At 39.3% G+C, this 24,584-nt stretch overlaps 1 protein-coding gene across 7 annotated transcripts in view; it reads right to left on the reverse strand.

Moving 5' to 3' along the window:
- Positions 1-24,584, reverse strand: part of grid2 (glutamate receptor, ionotropic, delta 2) — a 1,093,502-nt gene that overhangs the window by 247,670 nt on the left and 821,248 nt on the right. For all 7 annotated transcript variants that reach the window (XR_009062687.1, XR_009062690.1, XR_009062688.1 and 4 more), the window contains exon 11: positions 22,645-22,957. Coding sequence is in view for 3 of the 7 variants with exons in the window: in XM_057831225.1 (XP_057687208.1) it covers positions 22,645-22,957 (313 nt within the window). In the remaining 4 variants the exon portion in view is untranslated. The remainder of the gene's footprint in view (positions 1-22,644; positions 22,958-24,584) is intronic.

Consider the following 24,584-nt stretch of genomic DNA (forward strand, 5'->3'; position numbering starts at 1 on the left):
CTATACTCATCAGAGAAGCAGAGAGAGAGCACATTTTTTCTTTGCATATTGATATTTTAGTTATGTCTGTCTCTTAATTCCAGATTGACTGCATCATGTTGAGATCAGGTCTCCGTGTGTGGGGGGAAGGGGGCGTTGCCCTATTATGCCCTTGGTTGTGTCGGTGGGTTTATATCTTTGTGCACATTTAAAATTTATGGCACATAACATCTCATAGAGCTGTTATAAACAACTGTTAAATAATCTGCAAGATTTATAAAATGGATGGCGAATTATATACTACACGAGCTAAAAAACAGCGTACTTGGAATTGGTGTCTCAACACTGCAGATTCCTGTGCCCAGCGCAAACTGTTGGTTTTTCTATGAAGAGTCAAGTGAAATGTAGGAAACATAGAGAAACGTCTTGAATAGACCACCAGGTCGAAACTTGTGGGTGTCTCTTTATTCTCTTTCGTACTTTTCCCCCTCGACTCTGTATACAAACCGGCATTGTATGTGCGCCGGGCACTAGAATTTCTGCAGTGGAACCACTTCCAGATACGCTGCTTTTTTTTTTTTTTTCGCTCAAAGTTGTCAGCACATCGTGTGTTTGACATCATTGCCAGAAAAACACACATAATAGGACACCTTGCAGCTTCGCTTTTAATGCTGTCCTTATAATAACGATCTGCTGCATCGTATATTACTTTGTGACTTTCCAGTTTCCACCTCCATGATGAAGCGCTCATCATCCATCTTCGCTCGTGTTTAAACCGTGATTAGGCACCTGGGCTTTTGACGTCAGGCCCAGCTCCGCCCATTTTGTCGGATGTGTGTCCGGCAAAAGTAGAAAATAGCCTATACCATCCGGCGGGCATCCGGCGGGCATGCGGCACGCCGGAGGTGGTTTGCAGTCAATCCGGAGCACTGACGCGGCCGGTATACGTTGAACAGGATATAATGGGAACGGATTGGCTCCGGCGCTATTTTTTACCCAAGTCGGACCGGAACCGCAACGATCATGCATCTGGTGTACTTGAGCCCTAAATAGTGAATACAAAAAAAAAACAAGAAACTGCTGTATTTAAGCCAAAACAACTGTTGTGTTTGATAGAACAATATGTCTATATGCTGCCATAGCAGATTCATAGCGCATTAGGCCCCCGAACTATTTTTAATGTGTCCGTTTTACCCTTAAAACCCCCGTTTACAGACACCGCGCAACCGCTTTTGTTTCAACACAGCCATAAAACGAAGGTAATTAATTATATTTATTATTCAAAATATCTGTCGTTTTTAGCTTAGAATCAATAATTGATGTCTCATATTTCGTTTAAAAAAAAAAACGACTTTAAAAAAATATTCTCTCACATACAGTGCCTTGCAAAAGTATTCGGCCCCCTTGAATCTTGCAACCTTTCGCCACATTTCAGGCTTCAGACATAAAGATATGAAATTTAATTTTTTTGTCAAGAATCAACAACAAGTGGGACACAATCGTGAAGTTGAACAACATTTATTGGATAATTTAAACTTTATTAACAAATAAAAAAATTAAAAGTGGGGCGTGCAATATTATTCGGCCCCCTTGCGTTAATACTTTGTAGCGCCACCATTTTGCTCCAATTACAGCTGCAAGTCGCTTGGGGTATGTTTCTATCAGTTTTGCACATCGAGAGACTGACATTCTTGCCCATTCTTCCTTGCAAAACAGCTCGAGCTCAGTGAGGTTGGATGGAGAGTGTTTGTGAACAGCAGTCTCCAGCTCTTTCCACAGATTCTCGATTGGATTCAGGTCTGGACTTTGACTTGGCCATTCTAACACCTGGATACGTTTATTTTTTAACCATTCCATTGTAGATTTGGCTTTATGTTTTGGATCATTGTCCTGTTGGAAGATAAATCTCCGTCCCAGTCTCAGGTCTTGTGCAGATACCAACAGGTTTTCTTCCAAAATGTTCCTGTATTTGGCTGCATCCATCTTCCCGTCAATTTTAACCATCTTCCCTGTCCCTGCTGAAGAAAAGCAGGCCCAAACCATGATGGTGTGTTCAGGGTGATGAGTTGTGTTGCTTTTACGCCAAACATATCGTTTTGCATTGTGGCCAAAAAGTTCAATTTTGGTTTCCATCTGACCAGAGCACCTTCTTCCACATGTTTGGTGTGTCTCCCAGGTGGCTTGTGGCAAACTTTAAACGAGACTTTTTGTGGATATCTTTGAGAAATGGCTTTCTTCTTGCCACTCTTCCATAAAGGCCAGATTTGTGCAGTGGACGACTGATTGTTGTCCTATGGACAGACTCTCCCACCTCAGCTGTAGATCTCTGCAGTTCATCCAGAGTGATCATGGGCCTCTTGGCTGCATCTCTGATCAGTTTTCTCCTTGTTTGAGAAGAAAGTTTGGAAGGACGGCCGGGTCTTGGTAGATTTGCAGTGGTCTGATGCTCCTTCCATTTCAATATGATGGCTTGCAAAGTGCTCCTTGAGATGTTTAAAGCTTGGCAAATATTTTTGTATCCAAATCCGGCTTTAAACGTCTCCACAACAGTATCTCGGACCTGCCTGGTGTGTTCCTTGGTTTTCATAATGCTCTCTGCACTTTAAACAGAACCCTGAGACTATCACAGAGCAGGTGCATTTATACGGAGACTTGATTACACACCGGTGGATTCTATTTATCATCATCGGTCATTTAGGACAACATTGGATCATTCAGAGATCCTCACTGAACTTCTGGAGTGAGTTTGCTGCACTGAAAGTAAAGGGGCCGAATAATATTGCACGCCCCACTTTTCAGTTTTTTATGTTTAAAAAAAGTTTAAATTATCCAATAAATGTTGTTCCACTTCACGATTGTGTCCCACTTGTTGTTGATTCTTGACAAAAAAAATCAAATTTCATATCTTTATGTTTGAAGCCTGAAATGTGGCGAAAGGTTGCAAGATTCAAGGGGGCTGAATACTTTTGCAAAGCACTGTATTTTAAACTTTTAAACAAATTTTGACACAATGAAAAAAATGGCGTCTGTAAAAAAGTCACGGATAGTCACCTCATAACTACAGTATAGCTTAATTGTATTTTTTTGTTACTGTTGCATTTTCTCCGATATTTTAGATGATAAATAATCGATCCAAACAAAGAAAAATTGATAAAAAAAACAAAAAAACAAAAAATGTTTAAAGAAAATCTCGACCACTCCTTGATGTCTGCGATTTCTGCATCGCGACCCTTGTTACATTACCGTGTTTCACCCATAAAATCCCCCAAAAATCCGGCTGTGGCCATTCACAGCTGTGTCTTGACAAATGCTACGTAGTTTTTTGATCGAAACAAGGTAAGTACCCGATAATATCTCGTTAAAGTCATGGCGTCTGTAATTCTGCTCTCGCGTGCTCTCACCTCCAGATAGGGTTTTGCTGTTTAAATTTTTTTTTTTTTTTCGAAAATACCCCCCTGTTCAAAATTTTTCTTCCCCCAGAAAATTGAGATTTTAAGCTTTCCAATGATGTAACTTCAAGTCACCTGAGTGTTTTCCGCCGTACATTGTAGTCATGTGGGGACTGTGATTGCTGCGTGGGAGCCAACAGGCAAGCCAGATGCCACCAGTCATAGCCAATTGTGTGCTGTCCGTGCCCCAGGACCTAGCAAGGTCCTACGGCTAGCCGAGTCGCATCTAACCAGCCTTCGGGGATTGGGTGAGGCACTGCGGGGGAACGGCCAGTCCCTAGGAGAGCGACAGTCCCCCAACGAACCACCCAGCGCAGTGCGCCGACAACCACCGGGGCCCAAGCAGGACACCGGGACAGAGGAAACAAAAGACGGGAACAAGAGAAGGCAGACCCGGGTAATTGCTTCAGACATGAGCGCAAGCTGGGTAAATACCTTAACATTACCAGACTTCAGCATATGTCTGAAAAGGAGTATTCGTTGGCCCGGGGCATTTTGCTGTGTGCATTCAGTCTTGTCTCTCAGTGGATTTTTACCAGCCTGTTTTTGAATCTGCTGTTTTCCCTACCTCTTTTTAACACACTTTGTTCCTTTATGTTTGTTATTTTGTAGTTTGGTTTTATTTATTTTTTTATGCATTTACTTTGATGTATTCTTTTTCTTTGTTTATCCATTTTGTTCATTCAAAGAAAACTATTACTGGTTCTTCTTCTGCTTTTGGAGCCACACAAATGATTTGTGAGTCCTGAATATTTTTATCTGTTACTCAAATATGTTAAATGGATGTAAATAGAAAGAAAATAGTTGCTGTAATGTGGTAGCAAGTGTTAATTTATTTGTTTGGAAATTAGTATATTTAAAGGGCGTAGGTTTGCATAGGGATGGTAGGGACATAGCACTTCCAACTTTTCAGGATGCTCAAATTATCCCCACCAACTTTTAACCCTTTAACACCTAAGCCTATTTTGGCTGAATTTGCATGCATTTGATGTTGCCTTTATATTTCAAAGAAAAAATTGTTTACAATGGCCAAGTTGGGTGCCTTTTTTCAGGACACCTTGAACTTCATGTCTAAACTGTTGTTTTCTTCACTGACCAATTATAATCCACATTTTGGACCCAAAAAGAAAAAAAAAATCCCAAAATCTTTTTTCAAAATTTGTAATGTTGACGTCCCATTGACAACCAAACATGCTCTACCAACCGTTTTGAAGCTTGATAATATTTATTCAACTTGTTAGGACAAACATTCAATAGAAAAAAATAAGATTGAATAGTTTTATGTTTGACAATTCAACACAAACAGCAGGTATGGTCATGGGCGTTTTTGGCCTTTACACATACTATGGTCAAAACAGGTTATATACTGTGCAAAATAGTGAGCAAAAAAATTATATATATCATCCAACACAAAAAGGGTTTGGAGGATATCTCTTTGTGACGTAAGGTGTTTTACCCATCACCTTATCAAAAGTATATTCGTACATGCAATCAAGCTTCTCAAACACACATCTACATAAAAATTGAAAAGATTATAGTGAAGAAGAAAAAAAAATATATATAACATTGAAAAAAAGTATTTTAAAAAATATTGACAAGTAGTTCAGTTCAATTCAGTTCAAATTTTTCAGGCATGCAACCCAATAAAGCTTCTTCTTGAACAGGTCACGGAGCTGCGTCCAACACAACGTCACACAGCCTACTCTTTCGCCGTTTGCGTGCTGCTGTCACATCTACTCGCCGAGACGCCGACTCATCCCAAGAAAACAACGACAAATACGGCACATCTTCTTCCTTGAGTTAATGAAATAATGCATTAGCTTGCGCTAAATGTAGTTTTAGATTCATTCTGCACGTTTCAAAGTCGCTCGCTCAAACCAACCAGCCGTTGCTTGCTTCGCATGCCTCCCTTTCAATAGTTGGCACCTCGCTCGGAAATTTATTAAAAATGATCACATTCGGTTCGTCCTTCATGACATCACAACGGCTCTTGGGATAAGTAGTCTTTTGTGCTGCTTTCGGTTTTGAAAAAGGACAAGAAATGATGGAAATATGGACATGGATACATGGTCCATGCAGTGTTTTAATGCATATTTATGAGTGGAATAAAACTATAAAACTCAAATGACATTATCTCCCGTTTTTCTTGGCCGATTGACTTCAAATAAAAACTGGTGTGGACATTAACTTCCGCACTTTCAAACGAGACCAACCAGCGGCACGTGGGTGACGTATTTACAGCGTGACGAAGCTTCAAAGACGATATGCGTAAACGCGTCGCTGCCGACACGTTCGGTGTTAAAGGGTTAAGCAACCTTATTATATCCTGACTTCAGTTATATCGGCAATTTAGATAGTCTTTCATATGTTGTAAGGATAGAATAGACCCTACTATTACTAAGTGAATTATTTTCATTATGTTCAGATTTACATTGACCCCTTTTCACTTGCTGAATGTGCCAGTCCATTTTTTTCTCTCAAACGCAGGTTTGATTGGCTGATGACTTGACCCACCAACCCCCCCAATGGCGAACAAGAGAAATATTAGAAGTTATTTTCCGCGAGCTGCAGCCCCTGTAAGTAATGTAAAAAGATGTCGTCACTGTTGTGGAGGTGGGTAACACACCACTAATTTTGCTACTAAAAGTTCAACCTGCATTAGAGTTAGCGTAACATTAATATGTGTGAATTTCTCGAATTCGAGGCGGAAGCTTCATTTTTATGTGTTTGTTATTCCCTGACCAAGAAGCTTTTTTGTGATATTTATTTAGACAATTTTGAGTGGTCTCAAAGCAAATGTTGCATGTTCGTTCTTTTGCATTTCTGGATGGTTAAGAAATGATTAATAAATTTGTATTTCTTGTGCATGTTAATATAATTTGTGTCCAAATATTGCGATTTAAAATTTGCGAATAAAATCCAGACAAGTCAATACAGATTTATTTTGCATAAATCATTTAGCCTATCAATTAATTAGGTTCATATTGGTGAGAAATGTAGCCCTGAACCCCCTTCACCCAATCAGTTTGGTCTTATTAATGTTCCATCCACAGCAAAAAGTGTACATCCAAGGTATGCTGTTATATTGTCCCTACCAATATTGAGACCAAACCTGCGCCCTTAAAAGACCAAGAAGACCAGAGAAGTTGGATAATGTGGTCAAGACAGGCAGTGATGAAAAAGGATGACAGGTTGAATGCAAAAGAAGGAGATGATTTCAAGGTTCTTTTCCTTACCCCAAATCATACAACCAACAGAACTCAGCATAATTAAATGCAAAAATTTCCAATTTATCCCATCTCAGTCATTGATGATTGGAATTAGCAGCATAAAAACCCTTATCGAAGAACTGCTAGTCACGGCAAGCTGAGAAAAGCTACATCCGTTTATCTTCCAATGTGGGAGTGAGTGAAAATTTTTCATCATCAAAGAAAAAAAAAAGTATTGGGATATAAAAACAAGAAAGGATCACAGAATCAAATTAAAAAAAAAAAAAAAAAAGGATTGTAGGAAGGAACAAGATGAGAGATGACTGAAACAACAAAAGACCATGGAACTTCAAGGAACAAGGAAGTATAGAAAAAAAGACAAAGGAAATGTGAAAAGATACATCTTTTCACATTTCCTTTGTCTTTTTTTGCTTGAAAAGGCCAAAAGCAAGACATTCTAGTGTGTCACCTTTCTCTTATTATCATCTCATCCAACTCAATTCTCTTTCTCGTACCATTACTTAGATTATAAAAGTGTTGTATGAAAACTGGTAGAGGTCTGACTTCCAAAAAATCGATTATTACATGCATTGCAATTCGACGAAAAAAATCAATGTGACGATTCGATTACGATTCATGAAGGTTAAAAAATGATGATTTTCACCCATAACTTTATGACAGCTGCTCGTTGCCGAACAAAATTCAAGACACGTCTGCCGCACGTACACCGTTAACGGACGTACGCACAACGTTATGATGGCCCGGTGGTCGCGCTTTTGTGTGCAAGTTATTTTTTAAAAGCGAGAGGGGAAGAGAGATAGTTTGTTGCTCCTTGTCTTTCCTACTGTCCAGCAGTAGTTTTAAGGCATTTCAATTGAAAAATGTCCTGAGTATGTTCCTAAGATCTGTGTTCGTCTATAAGATGTAAATACACGAACCCTCTTGTACTATTAGCCTTTATTGTTGTTGTTTTTGAGATGTTAATAGTTAGCGCCGACAGTACGGTAACAGTACAAACATGCAAAATAGTACAGAAACCTGTTGCTACGGGAGAGAGAGGGAGAGAAGAAAGTGCCCGCGCTGTAATGAGTGTGTGTGTGGCGGCGTCAAGAGCAGTTGTGATTTCCGCACCTGTAACACTGTGAAAACATAGTATATAGGTTAAAAGAAGTGTTATTTCTAAAGACACTTAGTTGTGTCCAGAAAATGTGAAATTCATTCCACCAGTGTTAATTTTTGCATTTTCTTGTAAAAAATTAATAAAGAAGCAGTTTAAAGACCAAATGTGAAGTAATTTCATAAAATGCCAAATAGGGTAACAATTAAAGTAATTAAACATTGTCCAACAAATAAAGCATGAAAAAAATAATTTAGATGTCGTATATTTGACAAAATAATCGCGTTTCCACAGTTTGAGCCTGAAAGGGGACGAACCCGGAAGTGACACGTCACACAGAGAACAGCGATGGCAGCGCTCCATACGGACGCCATAAAAAGCCCTTTAAACAATGATTCAAACAGCGATAGATCGAGCGCAAGTGAGGAGATCCAAGTTTTTGAAGTTGGAAGACGAGGAGGAGGTTGGAATTTTATATTCGACAGTACATGTATTAGCCAGACGCTAATCGGGATGCAAACAATGTGCCCAGGATTGGGAAGATATAGGCTGTTATTATTTTTATGATTTGAAGAATGTCAGGTAAATAAACCACCTACTATTGCCTTGGATAAAAGGAAAGTTTTGACGAATCCCCGATCATATTGTGGAATGAACAGTTGAAGCTAGCGACGTTAGCTTTTATTTACCTGATATCGTCAGCGGGTCCGAAGGCGGAAGTGTTCGACCAAACATGTCAGGTAAATAAACCACCTACTATTGCCTGGGATAAAAGAAAAGTTTTGACGAATTTATAAGTGTAGGCAAAATGAACTCAATACAACTATGATTAGGGATTGCCACGAGTTAGCTTCTATTGTTCATTCCACAACATGATCGGGGTTTTGCCAGTTTGCAGTTACCTTTCGGCTAACGTCGCTACCTTCTACTGTTCATTCCACAACAGTTGGCAGCTCTGCTTTGACAAAGTCGTCAGTCATCTATCCAAAAATCACACTTACTTTTTGGCAAATCCTTGATCATAAGCAGACCGGTTGAGGAAGCATGGATCTTCAAAGTGTTTGTAGCAGAGAACACGATGATGGCGTGAAATTCATTCGCTTCGTGCGAACGAAAGATGTCCATTTACGTGCCCTGCTATCCCTTGGACACTCATACAACTTTTCTTTAAACTGAAAACAATACATCGCCACACACAGACTCGAAGTTCTCTGTGTGACGTAATTTTTGAAGATTTCCAGAGATTGTCGAAGAAAAGCATTTTCATTGTCAAGGTCATTGCTATGGGTTAAACAAAGAATCTGGAAGGTTTGCGTTAAAAAAAATAAAAATAAAATAACGAAAATATGCTTATTATTGTTTAGCCATTGATATTATTCAAAAACATGGTTGGCCAACCTTACTTCACATTTGGTCTTTAAGGGCAGCTTTTTGTTGTATGGGCATGTTTCCATCTTTCCTGTTGAATCATAAGGATAGTTTAAATAAATAATGGACATAAAGTTTTTGGGCTGATAATAGTGATAACTGCGATCATCGTCAATACCGCGATCATGGTTCAAAAATCAAATCGAATTGTGGGGTGCCTAAGATGGTACACACCTAGAAACTGATGTAAATTACCTGTGTCTTTTTCCAAAGTATCATTCCATTCTACTGTAAAAATGGACAGTTACAAGTTTAAACTACCAACAGTAAAGACTTGTGTTTGACTTCCAAAATGCACTGCATTCCTTTTTTAGCTTTCTAGGTGACTTTTTCCAGCCGGCCCGACTTTACCCTGCAGTGGGATGAGTGTTCATGCTTGGCTAAATTCTAAGCGAGATATTTCTGGCTCTCCAAATCAGTGACGAATCACCTGTGACCAAAGTGCCGCTCCTTCCTTTCACACACACACATTCACACCCATAAACACATATACAGTACAGTGCACACAACACACAGCTGCATTTTCGTGCACAGCAGCTCAACAAGCTGCTCAAAATGAGATCCTTCCTCACTTGTTTTCCATGCTAATGACGCCATGACTAAAATGTTAATTATCCCTAAAAAGAGAAATGATTGCCAAAAATCAAACAGCAATTAGCGTGGATCATCATTAGCGACATTAGTCGCTACAACAAGATGGAGGATTATTGAGAGAAGGGCGGCATGCTCATCAGAAACTCATTCAGTACGTTTTTCAAAGACAGAATAAAAATTTGGAAAGAACATATGGCAAAAAGTCCACAGTAATCTGCTGAAAAACACAGAAAATGCATTAGTCGCTACAAGGCAATCTTAACAAAAACAACAGAAAAGAATGAGCGTGCCAACGGATTTCTCGTAAGGTAATACAAGGAGGAAGGCAATGCAGCAAAGCAGAGATTGTGGAGTATGAAAATGTTGCTTGCCGGGACCAACAAAAGTTCCAAGGTGGTGATCACCTTGACATATTTATCTGATCTGACATCTAGGATGCCGCCCAGGCACCACATAAAACGTCTGGCACGTCAAAATTTCTGCTTTTTGCATAGTGTCATGACCTACAGTACTTGTTCCTGCTGTACAATTTGTAGCTAGATGTGTGCGAATGGTGTCACTCCCAGATCAACATGCTCTATTTTCTGCGAGTGTGCCTGCTTTCATCGAGCAATACAAAAGCTTGTTTTCCCTGCGGATCATGCCCACAAAGTGCCCGCCCATGCTGAGCACCTTGCTAAGTGTAGGCGAAGACGTCGTAGAGGGATAAGTACATAAACAGTGTACACAAGGCTTGTGTTTGACTTCCAGCGTTTATAGCAAATGCGCAAACTTAACTCATTTGCTCCCAAAAATGTATAAATACGTTCAATTCTTAATTGTTTCAGTGTCCCAAAGACGTATTTACACGTCTTTTACATTTTTTTATAGTTGTTTTTTACAAGAAACATCTCTAGGTTCTGATTAGAGCTGTCTCGACTAGTTGACGTTGTCGACGTCATCGATGACGTAAATGCGTCGACGGGCAAAACATACCGTCGACGGGTAATGACGGGTTAAAAAAAATTACATGCAGTTTAGAATGGCAGGCGCTCGCGATACAAGCGGTTGTTACTGGCACCCCCAAGGGGGCCACTGTTATTTCAATGTGACCGGCGTTGTCTGATTGAGCTAAGAGGAAGAAAGTGGGCGAGTGAGCAAGAGAGAGGGAGCGAGATTGGTGAGTTGGAAAAATGCGCGGGTAGCGCCGAGTTGAGTGGCTTCATCCCCCACGTTTTTGTTTTGGTCAATAAAAGTATCCATAAAGAGCCATCCGACGCCTCTCGGTGTTTTTATGCACGCCGCCGCCTTCCTGAGGAGGAAATCGGACGAACCCAGACGAACCGATGACAACGAGCCAGGTGAATCGCCGGTGAGGAGTTGAAAACACCGCCAATTTCAAAAAAGTTGGTAACACGTGAAAGCGGCATAAAGCCAAAAAAGCGGACCAGAATAGCCAGCGCCTGGAATTATTTCAAGGAAAATATGGAGGGTGCCACTTTGTACACTCTTTGCTAAGCTGAGCTCGCATACCACGGTAGCACGTCGGCTATGAACGAACACTTGAAGCGCCATCACCCAAGTGTAATTTTCGAAGACAACAAACAACAAGCTAGCGGATTGTAAATCCATACAACTTTCTAAGGATTTTTTAAATGGAAGTTGCCTTTATGTGCGTCGTGTCAACGCACATTTTTATTTAATAATATAAATATATATATTTTTTAATTATTATATAAATTATTATTATTACATTTATTTGGATCATGGAAGCTCCCACTTGGGGAAAATATATACATATATCCTGTATATACATAATATATTAAAAATATATATGGAAACAGCACTGGCCTGCTTATTGCAATCCATGACTGCACTAATGTTAGTTATTTAATATTATAAAGTTTTACATATAGTAGTATACTATAAAATTAATACTATATATTAATTGTTGTTACTGTGGGAATGTGTGCCTTTCATTCCAAATAATTGTGGTAATATTTCATCGTGCCCTCTATTTTATCTATTTTCAGGTAAAAACAAACAAAAGTTGAACAGTTTTTCCCATCCCCCAAAAATGTGGCATGCACACCAGAAAAAGCATCTGAACTCACACAAAGAATTCTGAAAATGGTTGTCCGGGACATTGCAATTCATTTTAATATTTAGAAATATATAGACAATGACATACCACAAAAAGAGTAAGAATTGTATTGACTCCTGTTAAAGAGGTGAAGTCACAGTGTTTCCGTTTACATTTTTTGCACTAGTTAATGCCAGCAGCATTTGACCTCATTGTTTGTGATTTATTATTGGTATTTATGTTATTTTTTATTCGTTAATAAAGAATTTAGATGTTCCAAAATGTTTTTTGTGAATTAATAAGCTTGAACAAAAATTTCATTATTAAAGTAATAAAAAAAAATAAAATAAAAATCGCCATCTTTATAAGACAGGCGGCGATGAGGGAAAAGTTTACCCCGGCCGTCAAGGCCACAACAGCGTCATCTCTCAGTTATGTCTAAATAAATTGTCACTTTGCTATCAAAAGCTCTATTTGTCTTGCTGTTTATGTTATTTTGTAAAAGGAAAACATTATTCAGATGTTTGGGATGTAAGTAAAGCAAAACATAGCTGTTTTAAAGTCAAAGTTATGTTTGAAAAGTATGCGTTTACAAAAAGCTCAATTTCTCTGGTTTTTCATCAGAAATTGGAAAATTGCTCATACTAAGCTATTTTCTAATGCTGATTTCTAAAGAATGAAAAAAGATATCAAGTAACTTTTTTTTCCTGCTGAAAGAAGGGAGTCTAATCTTTCTTTTGGTGTGGTCCATGTTTATATAGCAGTAGAACAGAATTTTCTGTGGGCCTTGCAAAATCAGTCAAAATCCAGTCAAACGGCCGGGAGCGAAGGGGGTTGCATCGGTGAAAATGGCTGGGAGTGAATGAGTTAATAAGAAGGGATGAAAATCACCAATTTTTGGCGATAATATATACAATATAAATTTTCGGGAAGTCGAATGTCTGCTATGATTCGATTTTAATCTGATTAAAGGACCGTCAATCAATTTAGTATGATATTTACACATTTATCACAATCAGTTTTATATCATTAATAGTTATCCATATTACGGAGCACTTTTGACTTTTTTTTTTTTTTTTTTGCTGAAACATTTCAGACATTTGAACAGAAGTCTCTTTTAAACAAAAGGGCGTAGTTAAATGGTGATGATGTTGATTTATGTTTTGTGTTTTGATGTATTTGATTCAACTGTTCCTTAACCAATCTTATATCGACAACCAAACCAAGATGCTGACAGGATGCATGACAGACAGCATCGTCACAGCAGAGCTGTTTGTTAGCCAGGGCCATCATCTCACCTCTCACACTTCTGGTCGCAGATGCCGGACCCTGATATGGAGACACGCTAGCTTCACTAAAAGCGTTGTCCCATCTGCCATCTTAGCACTCAATAAACTCCCACGATAACCCTGTAGGGGCCAGTTGTTTGAATGGTCTCCTTGTATATCCTAAATATTTTGTCTAATATGAAGTGATGTGGTTTTGTATTATTATTATTATTATTATTATTGGGGGATAAGACACAAGACGGATATATACATTCAGCATACGGTACATAAGTACTGTATTTGTTCATCATAACAATAAATCAAGATGGCATTAACATTATTAACATTCTGTTAAAGTGATCCATGGATAAAAAGACTTGTAGTTCTTAAAAGATAAATGTTAGTGCAAGTTATAGAAATTTTATATTAAAACCCCTCTTAATGTTTTCGTTTTAATAAAATTTGTAAAATTTTCAATCAAAAAATAAACTAGTAGCTCGCCATTGTTGATGTCAATAATTACACAATTCTCATGGTGCTGAAACCCATAAAATCCGTCGCACCCAAGCGCCGGCAGAGGGCGACAAAACACCAAAAAAACACAAGTAACAAGTGGACATTACACTGTGCTGTCATTTTAATCTGTTTGAGCGGGGTATGTGCGTTAAATGCGTCAAATATTTTAACGTGATTAAAAAATCAATTACCGCCCGTTAACGCGATAATTTTGACAACCCTAATTATTATTGCATATATTATTTGGACCAGCTGATCCACATACTCTGATCGATCCCCGTAATGTTAAATTTTTTAACATTATTTGATTTATTAAGGATCATGTTAACATGTAAATTTCTACACTAATAGCCTTTGCTGTTCATACCTGACCAACACGAGAGCTCCTGTCAAACTTGTATTAAAGAAAAACGGCCCTTTGATTATGAACAAAGTTTATAGTCATCAGTGTTAATTTTATTATAGTAACTTTTTTATTTTTTAAGTAAAATTACTTTTCCAGTAACGATTAGTGTAAGGCATGACTCCGCTTAAAATAGTAATAATATCACAGTTTTCCATTCCATTCCATCCAACTCATTACTTGCGTTACATTTCTAGAAGCAACTCCAGTTCACCACACAGCACAGAAGTAAGGGGGCTTGAACGGAACATTTATTGGTTTGGATTTGGTAAAAGGGTATCATTTACCGTCACCGATTGGCTGCCACCTGACATCTGTCAGGACAGATGGGGAAAATGTGGATGCGTTTTACAAAACTTGCTGATAGTGCTAGTGAAAAAGTATCCCAGCTGCAAAAAGCTAGTTTTGACGGGGGCGATTTAACCTGTATTTCAAATATGTCGAAAGAAAAGAGAACCTCTGATGCCAAAGAGCACACTTTGCTCAGGGAGTAAGATGCCCTTCCTCTTTCAATGCAACCTCCAATGTGAAAAAGCACTTGGAGCGCCCGAATGCTCAAGTCAAGCTTCAGGTAAAGCAACCTACTCATGACATAAATAATGTATATGTCTAAAGTTGTGGTTGGCGGCGTAACTATTTGCCGTCTTGCGTCAGGGGACTCCGATAGCGTGCATATATATTTAAAAGAACTTTTTTAGACAAATGTCCACATACTGCTTCGCCAGGTCTAAATACAAAGATGTTATTTGATTAAATGTCACTGTCCATATGGCAAATTTTCAATACACCAACAAATGATTTGTACACTCCCAAAACTCACTGCTTTAAAACTTGTTAAATTCCCTTGATTTCAGTGTAAATCTACTAGAAATAAGTGAAATTATGTGCCAGTGCTTCAAGTAAATTTTATTCATGAAATTTCTTGAAATAAGAAAAATAGCAAACTGAAAATAAGATTAACGGATTTATTTTAAGCAAGAAATTAGTATATTTAATCTGAAAAAAAGAAGAAGTTTTTAAATGTCATATATTCTTAATTCAAGAATATTGTTCAAAATTTTCCTTGATTTAGATGGAAAAATGACCAACTTTTAGATGTATGGGTTTAATAAGAACCAATCATAATATTTACTTAAAGTAAGTGGAATAATCTGACGCATTAATCTGTTAACTAATCTTTAACACTCAAAACAAGATGAAGAAAATTATTTGACTATATTTAAGAAAAATAATCTGATTAAAATTAATTTGCAGCGTAATTCCTTTTTTTGCTGCATAAAACAAGTCTTGACTTTCTGTATGGCCTCTACTGGTTTTGCATGAGATAACAACCGTGGGAATCAAACCCAATCTTGCCAAATTTTATTTCCTCCACCCTCTTCTCTTCCATTCTCAAGGTCACGGCCTTGTGTTCCAAATCCTTCCTCTTGATATCTGCACCTGAGCACTAAACGGTGGATTGTGAGGAATTTTAGGAGAGATAACGTCTAGGAGGTCATTACCCTGCCAGTCAATCCTAGTAAGACTAATGTTTCTCACCTTATGTTTCCTTCTATTGAGTGTGGAAGCTCCGTTGCAAATCCATTGTTACTTTGGGAAAGTCTGTTTACATATCTTATTTCAGTGATATGGTGAGTATTTCTAGTTTTATTACGAAACTTTGCATACTACTGTTGATGTATGTATAGCCTATGTACAGTACAGCCACACCACTGGCAGTGGGATGTTTTAAAAAAAAACGAAAAAAAAAAAAAAAACAATGGTCGGATAATAATGTGTTCAATGAATGGGTTTTTACGATAAATAAGACAGTACAATCCATGCTGCTTACATATTCAAAGATTAAACAAATACACCACAGGTTCACAGAGCGTGCATATCAGTCTGCTTATTAGAGGCGTGCGAAATTTCCGATTCTTAGATTATTCGCGATTCGGCCGTGGAAGATTCGAGAACGATTCACAAACATCCAAATTCCGATTATTGATTTATACCAGGTAAAGCAGAAATAAAACACAGGCAGCGCGGTCTTCAGGACGCAATGAGGAACGGACCAAGAGTAAATATCATGTTCAACTCATGCTGCTAGGTAAAAAAAACAAAACAATAATACCTGACAGCGGCTGTCAGCCGCTACATCTGCGCCCAGTTGCTAATTGCTACAAACATACGATGTGAAATGACAGACGACGGCCGTGTTAGATCATATACCAAGAACTAGATGCGAAATGACAGACTTTCCCGCTAGTAAACAGGCGCCATCTTAAAGCAGCAGACTTCTCTAGAAGTCCTACTACGAAGCTGCACAACCTTGAGATGAATGTTCGTCGGAAGTCAGCAAGGAATGAAAACTGCAACAAGGATTAAGTCGACAAAAGGAGGGTGGTGGACACGGCCTACCATCGGTCCTCAGCTATTCCCTATCTTCTGGATCGAATCAACTGAATAAACTAACTACTGAATTATGAACTAATCTACTGGATTTAATCAACATAACGAGCACATTGCCACGATCGACAATGGACTATTGGGAAAATGAACAATCAGAGGGGATGGATATTAAAAAAAAAAAAAAAACTTGTAATCACTACGAAATCTGAATGTCAAAAATTGTTATTCGATATTTTCTGCATCCTATATGGTATACTGGGGGCGGGATTCAATAAGCTTCGGCTTCTCCTGTCTGCCCTTTTCTTTTCGGGTTGAATTAATTGTAAACACATATAAATGCTGTATGGTTGTTTGGATTTGTCATGCCTGAACGGAAAATAAATTAAAATAAATAAATAAATAAAAAAAGGCTCTTGTCGCGAACCTAATTACTTTTTATCTAAAAAAAAAAAAAAAAAAAAAAAAACATCGGCAAAATCTTGACTTGAATCTATCTTTAAATGATGAAACAGTTTCAAAACTTTCACGTCGAAAGTAGACAGAAGGGAAATTATGGAATAACGGGAGCAATTTTAACAACTTTAACGGTTGATTCACAACATTCAATTAATTGAATGTAGTTTAAAGCTGCTTATACAGAATGGAGACTTGAGTATTTTATTTACTGTTTTTAACGGTTAACTTGATACTGAAATAGTAGTTTATTTAGCCTGAGAGGATTTTTGAACAATTTTGGAACTAGTGTACAAAAAATTAAAAGCTGGTTGTGGTGCATCAATCGATTTATAATCGAATCGGAGCCTCTGTATCGTAATTGTAATCGAATCGTTAGGTGCCCAAAGATTCCCACCTCTACTGCTTATACCTTGCCGATACAAAGCTCAGCAATATCGCCAGTGGTCAATCTAGCACTGGAATTTTGGAAGAGTTATTTGGTGACATTGGGGAAAAAAAAGTGACTGAATTAATTTTTTGTTTTAGTCTTAGTCTTTTGGACAAAAATACTTATTAGTCTCAGTCATATTTCATTCATTTCGAAATGTGTTCGTCTCTGTCTAGTTTTAGTCAACGGAATGTCATACAAATTTCACCTAGTTTTAGTCAACAATTACTCAAATGTTTTAGTCTGTAAAATTCTAAAGTTTTAGTCCAAAAAACATAAAAGTTTCCAACAATTTCGAATAAACATAGACAGACGAGCACATATTGTAGTTTACCAAACATATCGTTGCTTACCAAACAAAAGGGCTGAAGTGGGCCTATTAGTAAAACACCATTTTGCCAACTGGCTCCCCTCTATATTCACTGACCAGAAAAGCCAAGTGGCTCTGCTTTAGACTGGCCAGTGTTTTAATAGGACGCTCGTCATTCTAAAGCTAACGCGAGTGCTACGCTAACGCTAGGAGTTGCATTTAGCGTCTTATGATCACAGCGCAGCCCTTTAAAGGCTGATGCAGCATTGCATATTCTCTCTTGCCAAGATAAGAAAACAAATCTTACCATGTTTCCAAACAAGCAAGATGGAGCGCAGCCTGGGCTATAGACACATCCTAAACTCTGCTGAGGAGCATGAGGGAGCGGTGCAGCATGTCTAATGAATAACACGACCCAAACACTGCTCCAATGCAATCTAACGTACATTATGAAAATAAGGGCGTAACATAAAACGAGCCACGCACACAAGTTGCAAGTGGACACAAATTTATTCACACAAGTCAAACTCGCAATGAATAAAATATACAAAATGCGGAAGAAGCTGGCTTCAGCGTAAGCCCAGGCCAAAACAACAAACAAAATGAAACTACACTTGAACCCCACCCGCTAAGTAAACCCTGATTGTAATAAAGAAAAAACAATACAGCCACTACCCTGGCTTCTACACTAAACACAACGGGTTGAACGAAAACGGCAGTTTACCTCTAACTGCTGCGGTGCTCTTATTTACAGTGGTGAACAAAAACGATCCAATAACGAATGAACACAAAATACCTCACCGAAAAAGCGGGAGTGTAACAAAATAGCGATCAAATGCACAGGTGAATGAATGGCGAGCAAACAGCTGGCGAGGAGGTACGCGGCACGTATGCCGTCAAATGCGAAGTTGCGAACTCTGAGTGTTGACTGTAAAATGACGAGCGGTCAGATGACTTTTGTTAACGCTGCCTTTACTTGGTTAACAAGACTCAGGCACAATACAACACACACGCGGGTATGCAAGCTCAAACAATGGCCTAATAGTATTACCCAGAGCCGTATTACCGTGTATCGGATTAGCTGCCGTAAAGCAAGTGTCGTTATTGCCGCAAATGTAAACAAAGCGCTGCATAATGGATACATGTCAGACAGCAGCTAGTTCGGGTGGCCCATCAGCGGCGGTGACGTCGTCTGCCCGTCCGGCGTCAATCAGAGTACGCCACGTTGGGAGGGGAGGCAGCCAGCTGGCGGACGCGGGGATCAGATGACTGACAGTCTCAAAAAAGATAATTAATCGGTCAGGGCCGTCGCACCACTCAGAAGTGCAGTGAGCAGCGTGGGTAACGGTTAAATGTTAACATGGAAGGGGGTTGGCCCTCTGGGTGGGGAATTCAATTAAAAAAAGAATATAGATGGAACAACTCTTCACTTCAGTGTTGCAACTGTTCAATTTTGCACATCAGATATTTATTTTAAAGAATTTTTTTCTTTGCCAAAGTTATTTTTATTTTGGTTTTCAAAATATCTACATTTCAGAATATGGTATTTTCTATTTTTGAGCAGAATTATAGCTTTGTGTAGGCTAATGTTCCTATTGTTGAAAGCACAAAAGTGTGTAATAAACAACTAGCACATTTATATTTTGCATTTTGTTTTCTTACTGTACCGAAAATGAACCTAACCGTGACCTCAAAACCGAGGTACGTACCGAACCTAGATTTTTGTGTACTGTTACACCCCTACTCGTTACGTTCTTGTCTCCCAAGCCACGTTTTTTGAGATAGTTGGGTATCTGGAGCATCACCTTTGTGGGCACGATTAAACTCTCAAAACGGCCAGAAAAAGAGAATTTTCATGTGAAACTCGACAATCTATTCATTTTCTTATACCCCTTTCCCACTGAAACTAGTGGGTCAACGCGCGTTTTTCCAAGACGATGCATCCCACTAGCAATTGGCATTTGGCACCTTTCCCATTGACGAAAAAAGCCGTGTCTTTTTTTTTTCTTTTTCACCCGTCTAACCCCCACCCCTCCTCAGCCGTGCGTAAGGTGCGTGACGTCACCACGCTAAGATGCGCTTCGACAACTGCGACCAAATTCATTCAGTTCAAGGAAGTTAACAATGCAAAGCAACATGGAAGCCTTCTTTCCGTTTGTGTTCTCTGTTTTCATGCTTTTTACTGCCCGCAAAATGGTCGAAATGCAGCAAAGGATCAACACTTTGCTTGTGCTGAGGCAACGTAGGCGACGTAAATTTTGGTTTGAAATTGAAAGGAGTCATGTACGTCACAGAAGGAGGAGAAGAGCCTTTGTTTCATCTGTTATGGCTATTGCTAACGCTGCTACACCGACTGTTCGCCGTATGTGGATCTGGGATAGAGCACATGGTTTTTGTTTTTTGTTATGACGCATCACGTACTAGCCTACGTCACCACGTAGATTAGGGTGTTGACTGTTGACCCGGGGTTTTGCTTTCACACTGCATGGCGATCAGAGCCGAGGTGATTTTAACGCGGGTCGCTTGGCAGGTTGATTGACACGGGTCGAGGCGGGTCGCTGCACCTTTCCCACTGCCACCAAAAGCCGATTGTTAGCGGGTTGACACGGGTTTTTTTGGCCAGTGGGAAAGGGGTATTAGAAATGACGGCTATTCCATAAGAGAAATTGCCAAGAAATTGAAGATTTCCGACAAGAGAGCAGCACAAACAGGCTCTTACCAGAGTAGAAAGAGAAGTAGGAGGCCCTGCTGCACAACCGAGCAAGAACACAAGTACATAAGAGTCTCTAGTTTGAGAAACAGACGCCTTGCAGGTCCTCATCTAGCAACTTCATTAAATAGCAACTGTAAAACGCCAGTGTCAACGTCGAAAGTGAAGAGACGACTCCGGGATGCTGGCCTTTAGGGCACCGTGGCAAATATTAAAGCCATATCTGAGACTGGCCAATCAAAGGAAACAATTAATATGGGCAAAAAAGAACACAGACATTAGACAGAGGAAGACTGGAAAAAAGTGTTATGGACAGAAGAATCGAAGTTTGAGGTGTTTGGACTTTGGATCACAGAGAACAACATTTGTGAGACGCAGAACAACTGATAAGATGCTGGAAGAGTGCCTGATGTCATCTGTCAAGCATAGTGAAGGTAATGTGATGGTCTGGGGTTTCTTTGGTGCTGGTAAAGTGGGAGATTTGTACAAGGCAAACATGATTTTAAATAAGGAGGGCTATCACTCCATTTTGCAACGCCCCGCCATACCCTGTGGACAACGCTTGATTGGAGTTAATTTCATCCTACAACAGGACAATGAACCAAAGCACGCCTCCAAATTATGTGAGAACTATTTAGGGAAGAACAGGCAGCTGGTATTCTATCTGTAATGAAGTGGCCAGCACTGTCAACAGATCTCAACCCCATTGAGCTGTGCTGGGAGGACATTAACCGTATGGTACGCAAGAAGTGCCCATCAAGCCAATGCAACTTGTGGGAGGTGCTTCTGGAAGCATGGTGTAAGGTTTCTCCAGATCACCTCAACAAATTAACATCTAGGATTCCACAGGTCTGCAACGCTGCAATTGTTGCAAAGGGATCATTCTTTGATGAAAGCGAAGTTTGAAGGAAAAAAACGTATTTTTCGGACGATAAGTCGCAGTTTTTTTCATAGTTTGGCTGGGGGTGCGACTTATACTCAGGGGCGACTTATGTATGAAATTATTAACACATTATGATATCATTTCACATGTTATTTTGGTGGTTTGGAGTGACACTGATGGTTTGGTAAACTTGTTAGCAAGCTCTTTATGCTATAGTTATCTGAATAACTCTTACTAGCTACGGCCACGTTTATGTTCTGCCTTTTGCAATGTGTGTTCAATTGTATTATTGACTTATTTATATTGAAATGCATGCTTTTAGTTTGTGGCGCTTTCACGCCCACATGAGGGCGCACTCGCACTTGTTTACGTGAAGAAGACAGCTCACACGCCAGAAGAAGACGGACAGCTACGCAGCTTGAGTGAGTGGGCAAGTTAGCGAGAGAGAAACATGGCTGCGAACCTACGTTCATTGTTTATGCTTGTGAAATATCTCTATAGAGGCAACGCCTGTGTGTATCATCTTTTCTGTAGTTGTTGTGTGTTTTCCATCCACGAAAGGACACTTAAAGCCAGTTGTGTGGTTGTTTGAAAGATGTGCCAATGCTAGTGAACACATGCTAACCGTTTGTGTCATTGCTGTAACAGCACCTAATTAGGATTTATTTACGTTGATGCGAACCTGTTTGGTATCGAGGATGAAATTGATTCCGCAAATTATACAGACGTCAAAGATCGGCATTTGGGAGTTTAGCTCGCCGTATAGCCAGGACCGAGCCGTGGTGTCCTAGTGAGGACAGTATATTCGCATTTCGTTGTTCATGCACTGTACACTCATTCAGCATGTTGTTCTCTATTGTATTTTTATATTAAATTGCCTTTCAAGATGACAGATCTGTTCTATGTGTTGAATTTTATCAAGTAATTGTCCCCCAAAATGTGACTAATACTCCGGTGCGACTTATATATGTTTTTTTTTTCTCTTTGTTGGGCATTTTATGGCTGGTGCGACTTATACTCAGGTGCGACTTGTAGTCCGAAATATACGGTATTTCAAATAAAAATCCTTATTTCTAACCATGTGAATGTCTTGACTATATTTTCTATTCATTTTGCAATTCATTTGAAAGATAAAAGTGTGGCTTTTGAGGAAACACAAAATTGTCTGGGTAACCCCAAACTTTTGATCAGATAAATTAATACAGTAAATACTTATTAGTGAAAACCAAGCGTCAATATTTGGTATGCAAACTCCACACAGAAAGCCTAGACGCCAAACCCCAAAATGAGGCAGAAACACTAAACACGAAGTCATCATGCTGTCTTCTTAATAACCAATTAATCATTCAGTATATCATCATGCAGTATCTGCTGTTACTGCTGTACTTTAGACACCAGAGCAGAGAACATATGTCAACCCATGTGATGCATTATGTATTTACCTTGCTGTACAAAGGAGCCGTACACGAACCACATGGAATTGTAGAGCGTTGTGGAGGACACGGAGCCCATGGGCAGTCGAGGCGGATTTAGCCAGTTGAGCAAGTACACCAGGATGCCAACCAGCAGCACGGTACCTGCGATGCATGCCCACAGCGACAGGTCGAAGGGTGCCAGGCAAGCAAACATGTCCACTGTGCGCTCGGCCTTGCGCAGCAGCACGCCCACAGAGTAGTCCATGTAGCGTGAGGTGAAATCCACTACGCTCTCGCGCTCGGGTGTGATGGTCAGGGCGGCGAGCCCGACGTCGGCTCGCTAGGCGATGAAGAAAAGGAAAATTCATGTAAAGTGTGGTACACACACTGATAAAAAGGTTGAAAATTTCAGCATTTCTAAAATGTGGGCAAAGACCTGATTTTTGGGTGTGTTTAAAAGATTATCCAAGAGTGATTCTTCCTCAGTAATGCTCTAAAAATAATGGTGCAGAACACTCTGATCCAATTATTTACATAAAGGGAACCTCAAACTTAAAGACTTGTAGTCTCCAATAAGCCACAATTGTTCTGTTTTACTATGATATGTTATTAGAAACACATACCGTATTGGCCCGAATATAAGACGGCCCTGATTATAAGACGACCCCCTCTTTTTCAAGGCTCAAGTTTGAAAAAAGACTTTTTGAACATCAAATTAATTTTTATACACAAAATAATTACAGTACATCCGAAACAAATGATTATAACAATATATTTGAGAGAAAAAGCACGTTATTTTGCCTCATTCAAATCTTAATATTTGAACATTTAAATATGTAAACTAAAGTGCAATCACATTCGTAAATGAATGGCTTTTGGTTTTTGAAATGTAAATAAACTAATCTATTGTGATAAAACAACAAAATTGCAATAACTGCATTACCATCAACGTGAAGTCTAACTGTAAATAGTCTTGAAAAAAATCTGAATAAGGAAAAACATTGCAATAAAATAATGCAAACTGGTTAAACTTGAGAGTAGCTGAGATCTGTCATGACAGAACATCGCTTCAATGATATCTGGCGCCATCTAGCGTTGTCAGTGGGTATAATTTCTAGACCGCGAATATAAGACGACCCCACTTTTTCAGTCTTATTTCAATGCAAAAAACACCGTCTTATATTCGGGCCAATACGGTATATAATTGCCATTGATTTAAAAATCTATAATATTTCGTACATGTTTTGACCTATGTATGGCATCATGTTTTTGCGCCCAATACACGCTGGGGGTGATGACACGGTTGGGCTGGACTGGGAGAATAGCTGTGCTAGCTAGCAAGCGACGCTAGAATGACGACTGGCATGATTTTATCACATTCTGATGCTGGTCTGATTGTTTTGTTACAGAGCTGTGGGATGAGTTCTCAACGTCGTACCTGCATCCAATTCCAGCTCATCGGCAGTGTCTTTAAACCGATCCTAGGCGGCTTGCCGAAATATTGACTTGCTGCCATTTGACATTTTGTATATCCCTTCGTTGCTAGTTGCATCCTTACCTTGTTTTTTTTCGTTTGTCTGCCTCTCACTTCACTTCACCAGTCTACTGTTTAAAAAATTTTTTTTTTTTTTTAAATAGATCCCGACCTTACTGTCTTTTTATGCCTCTCTATGCATGATCACGTGTTTTTTGTGCGTTCAATAAACCCTTTTACACAATCCCTATGTTATTGTTGTCCGCTTGCTGTCTGAAGTGTGCCACATTTTCTAATTCCGTGGTCAAGCCAGCTGCACTTTCCATTTAGTTGCATTTCCCTTTCAGGTTTTACTACACAGAAAGGGACAATACATCGGAAGTATAGTCCTGTGGTCTACGCGCTCATCTATCGCACGGGAACTGAGGGTTCGATTCCCGCTGGAGACCTTCATTTAATTGCTTTTGCTGCTCGTTTTGTGAAATATCGTCTG

Source organism: Corythoichthys intestinalis, chromosome 3 (genome assembly GCF_030265065.1).
Source record: "Corythoichthys intestinalis isolate RoL2023-P3 chromosome 3, ASM3026506v1, whole genome shotgun sequence".
NCBI lineage: Eukaryota > Metazoa > Chordata > Actinopteri > Syngnathiformes > Syngnathidae > Corythoichthys > Corythoichthys intestinalis.